The sequence below is a fragment of the Aythya ferina genome, assembly GCF_964211825.1.
Source record: "Aythya ferina genome assembly, chromosome: 1".
NCBI lineage: Eukaryota > Metazoa > Chordata > Aves > Anseriformes > Anatidae > Aythya > Aythya ferina.
The window spans coordinates 78851292-78855390 of NC_140296.1; the positions used below are offsets into that span (position 1 = coordinate 78851292).

Here is a 4099-nt window from a genome sequence, read left to right on the forward strand (position 1 = left end):
CAGGTTTCAACCGGTTTAAGAAATTATAGAAATATACTGAAGATGACAGATAATCAAAGCACTTCCACAGTTCAGCTCTCCAGTGGGTAAAAATCTATAACCCAGTGTGCTTTTCCAAAACATAACATTTCCAGATCTATCAGACATATAATTCACACAGGGACAGCAGATTTCCTATATTACTAGACCACGCACTTAGGAAGAGAGAGAACCTGTAAGCATGGTGAAACCACAGATTTTTTAGGATACTGGGAAATATCTGAAATGCACAACATTTTCTTCTCCTCCTCCTTCTCAGACAAGAGAGATTACAGCAAGAAGGCAAATTTAAGCACTTGTTAATAGCCTAAGCAAGCATTGCAGAGATAGGGAAAGGACCGCAGTAAAAAAAAAAAAAAAAAAAAAAAAAAAAAAACACAACTTCACAGGTTTTAAGAGAAGATAAACTTAATAACAACTTTTTTTTTTTTTTTTTTTTAAATTAGGAACAAGGTTAAATATATTTAAGAGGTGCAAGATTTAATAGAATATGGACGGCAAGACTTTGCAATTGAAATCTAGCCACCCTTAATGACCGATACTAATCGGATTTTACTATTACTGTGATTCACAAAAGATTTCAGCTCCTGCCTGGACAAAGCATACAGCTGAACAGAAAGAAAGAGGGCTGATTTTCTTTCAGGATTTGCCCCCAGCTGTTTATAAGGAGAAACCCTGGCCAGAGGAATATCTAAACCTCCTGAGGTCAGTGGGCGCTGCAGGGCAGTGGTTGCTCACAACACCTGCGCACACCCGTATGAAGATGGGCACTGTTTCACCCCCCGTTCACACACAGTGTTTGCTTCAGCAACTTGGAAAAACAAAAACAACTAAACACAGCGTATGTACCCACACTGCTCCAACCACTCTTCTTACTTGAAATCAACAGTTTGGTGAAGCACAAAGAAGAAAAGTGATGAAACTTTGCACACAGCCATTCGTGCACTGCTTTTTAGATTTTTAGAACAAAATCACTTTGCGTTTTTTTTTTTTGTTCATTTTGTAAAATATTCCCGCCTCCCAAGGTGAGACCTGGCATTTGAGAAAATCTGTGCTGCGATGTAAGAGATGCTAATGGGTGGTTCTTTGTGCACGGAGGGGTTATTAAGGTGGTTATTAAGGACAACCCTAGAGCCGATGTAACCCGTAATTAAATACAATGGGCCTGACTTTCAGAAGTGCTGAGTGAGCCAAAAGCCCAATGCAGTCAATTGCAGCAGTGGGCTCTCAGCAGCTCCAAAAAGGAAAAAAAAAAAAAAAAATAGATCAGTCTCAGTGGGCCAGTCTTACACAAAAGTTTTGCATGAGTAAGAACAATTCGAATGGTCCTAATTAGAAACAGCCAAACACATCCTTGCAATAGGATCAGCAAGCTCGATACAGCACTGAAGCTCCTAACAAATCCTGGTCGGACAGCTGGAGCAGCCTCAGCCTGCACCACAGCAAGGCAATGGTGTTTATGTGCTAGCACAAACAGCATGTTGCATTCACGAAGGACTAGTTCACCAGCTGACAAAGACTTATTTTTTGTGAGCTCTTTGTAAAGTATTAAAGGTTGTGCATGAAGCCCCCTCTCCTGACGGGTCACAGCCAGACTGTCCCACAGCGTTTCTAAACCAAGAAGCAGGCCAGACACAGGGAGGTTGTGCCATTATTACCAGTAAAACATTCAATAAATGTTTTCTTCTTTCCACTCCTCTTTTCTCAACAGGACTGTACATTCTATAGGGACACAAACCATACATTATGTACAGACCCACACCTTGCAAAACCGACGCTTGTGTTCTTCTAAGGCTTTAGCACTAAATGCTTGCTTCTTCAAGATGAATCACCTATGAGGACTTGAAAGAGCTTTTTGATGTGAAATCCCTAGCAATTTACTGCAGAAAGATCATTTCACAAACTTAGCAGCAAAGACTTGAGAACAACTTTATACATATTACCATCTAACGGATTGTGCCAACACCATCCCCGAATAAGATGCTATAATCTGACAAATACACTTCTCTTAGTAAGATAGCAGAAAACTTTTGGAGCGGGGATGGAAGAGGAGAAAGAAGATCTATTTGACATGAGTCCGCGGCAGTGAAGTAAAAGGTTCTGTTAAGGGAAGTAAACTGAGACATGGGAGAGGCAGTCAACTTTACAGTTTCATTTAACATCAATTTCAAAAGTGTATGTAGTAAAAACAATCCAGAAAGTGAGTAGCAGATCAGGTAGGCAGAGCCCAAGCTTTCTGGCACAGACAATTCAGCTGCTCTCTTTACTCCAGCGCTCAGAGTTGAAGAGGCAGCAGGACCCAGGCTCTAGCATGTACTTAGAGGGGCACTGGAAAGTTAAGAAAAGCTCAGTGAAAAGATTTCAGTGCTATGGGAGCCTGATCTTCTGTGAGCTAGGGAACAAACCAGTTAATGAGCATTTAGAAACTACGGAGCTAGGCGATGCAAATTAATTTGACCAAGTGGCAACCAAAGGAATTCTGGCAGCTTCCTTTGACTGAGTAATTAAATTACGGATATTTTTTCCTTCTCCCTTCTTTTCTCCATTAAAACCAGAAGCAGTGCCAGTACCGGAGTGCCCGTACGGACCGACGGACGGACACCGGCCGCTCGGTACAGCGCTGCCGGGCGGGCCCAAATACGCTGCTTTTCCCCCCATTCCTTGCACCCCCAGCACTGCTTAACCCGAGGAGGTCCCCCAAAAGCCAGTAGGGATGGGAGCAGAAACCCCTGGCTCCCCCGAACTGCGCGGCTGGAGGCGCCCCCGTGCAGGATGCGCGCAGGGCAGGAGTGGGGCGCGGAGGACTCGGGGGGCTCTTTCCCTCCCCATAAACGCCCCTTCTCGGGTTTGGCTCACCTCCCCCCAAACCAGCACCTCCCCGCTTACCCATGGCTGGCTCTCTCCTTGCGGGGCGCGGCGGGGATGGGATGGGGGCGCAGGGCAGGGGCCGTGCCGTGCCGAGCCGGGCTGTGCGGGATGCGCTGCGGAGGGCAGCGGCCGCAGCTCGCCCACTGCCGGGCTCCGCTCGCCTCGGGCGGGGAGAGGGGCGGGGATGTCCCCGCCTGCCTGCGCCGCCCGGGGGGCCCGGCACGGCCCCGCACGGCACGGCCCGGGGCACGGCAGAGCGGAGCAGCGCCGCCCCGCGCCCACCCGGCACGGCAGCGGTCTCCCGAGAGGGGCTGGGGGCCCCGGTTGCGACCCCCGAGGCTGAGGGGGGCTCACTTTAGTTCCTCTCCCCGGCCGGGTTGCTGCTCAGGAGTTTTGCGGTTCAGGTGTCCGACACAACCCAATTCCCCTGATGTCCGCAGCTTCGTACTTTTTGCAGCCTCTTCCCAGCCCGGAATGAGGTCCTACAGCATTGGGATGCACGCTGCTTGCACCGTGTTCCAGCCACAAGGCTGCACGCAGGGACTTGTTGAATGTTTCTCCAAACATTAGGAGAAATGAACTCTAGCCCTGGGGAAAAAAACAGTGGAAGGGAGCCCCACAGAGCCAGCGAGGAGGTTTTGGAAGTATAGGGGCAGCTTCTCTGCTCACCTGTGAAGCCACACTGAGATGCACTGGAGACAGAAATAGTTGTGTCACGCAGAAGTCTTCACAGTCGCAGCTGAGACGTGTGGAAGAGAGCAGAAAAGTCAGAAAAGCTGCATTGATTTTCTCAGTTGGGCTCCCACCATTAGCAGCAATTTGCTTGCTTAGGATGCAAAGGCCAGCTCTTCAGCCAGAATAAATGGGGACTAATATCAACCAGCCTGTGCTGATTTACATTAATTGGGCACTTGGCACACATTTCCCTTGCCTTTGCCATGATAACAGTAGCCTCCTTTTCTGTTATTTACGTGCACTGCATGGCTATATTTCATCTTCTCCCATGATTATTAACAAAATGATCCATTAAAGTACGCAACCCTATTATTCCTCTCTAAATGAGACAGATTGCTTCCGAACACACATTAATAAAAGACGGAAGGCAACGGGATGGCAAAAGTGTGAATGCTTCTTTCCGGAGAAATCAGTTTGCATGTTGCAGCTGTAGACCCCTGCTCCTGAAGCAGTGTGC

At 47.8% G+C, this 4099-nt stretch overlaps 1 protein-coding gene across 4 annotated transcripts in view; it reads right to left on the reverse strand.

Annotated features, from left to right (window-relative positions):
• GPM6B (glycoprotein M6B) overlaps window positions 1-3259 on the reverse strand; it is a 108267-nt gene extending 105008 nt beyond the window's left edge. For 2 of the 4 annotated variants that reach the window (XM_084508062.1, XM_084508064.1), the window contains exon 1: window positions 2926-3075. In XM_084508062.1, the coding sequence (XP_084364188.1) occupies window positions 2926-2929 (4 nt within the window). In that variant the 5' untranslated portion in view covers window positions 2930-3075. Of the gene's footprint in view, window positions 1-2925 lie in introns of all 4 variants that reach the window. The other 2 variants (XM_084508065.1, XM_084508061.1) reach the window with 2 other exon arrangements.
• Window positions 3260-4099: the final 840 nt, after the last annotated feature.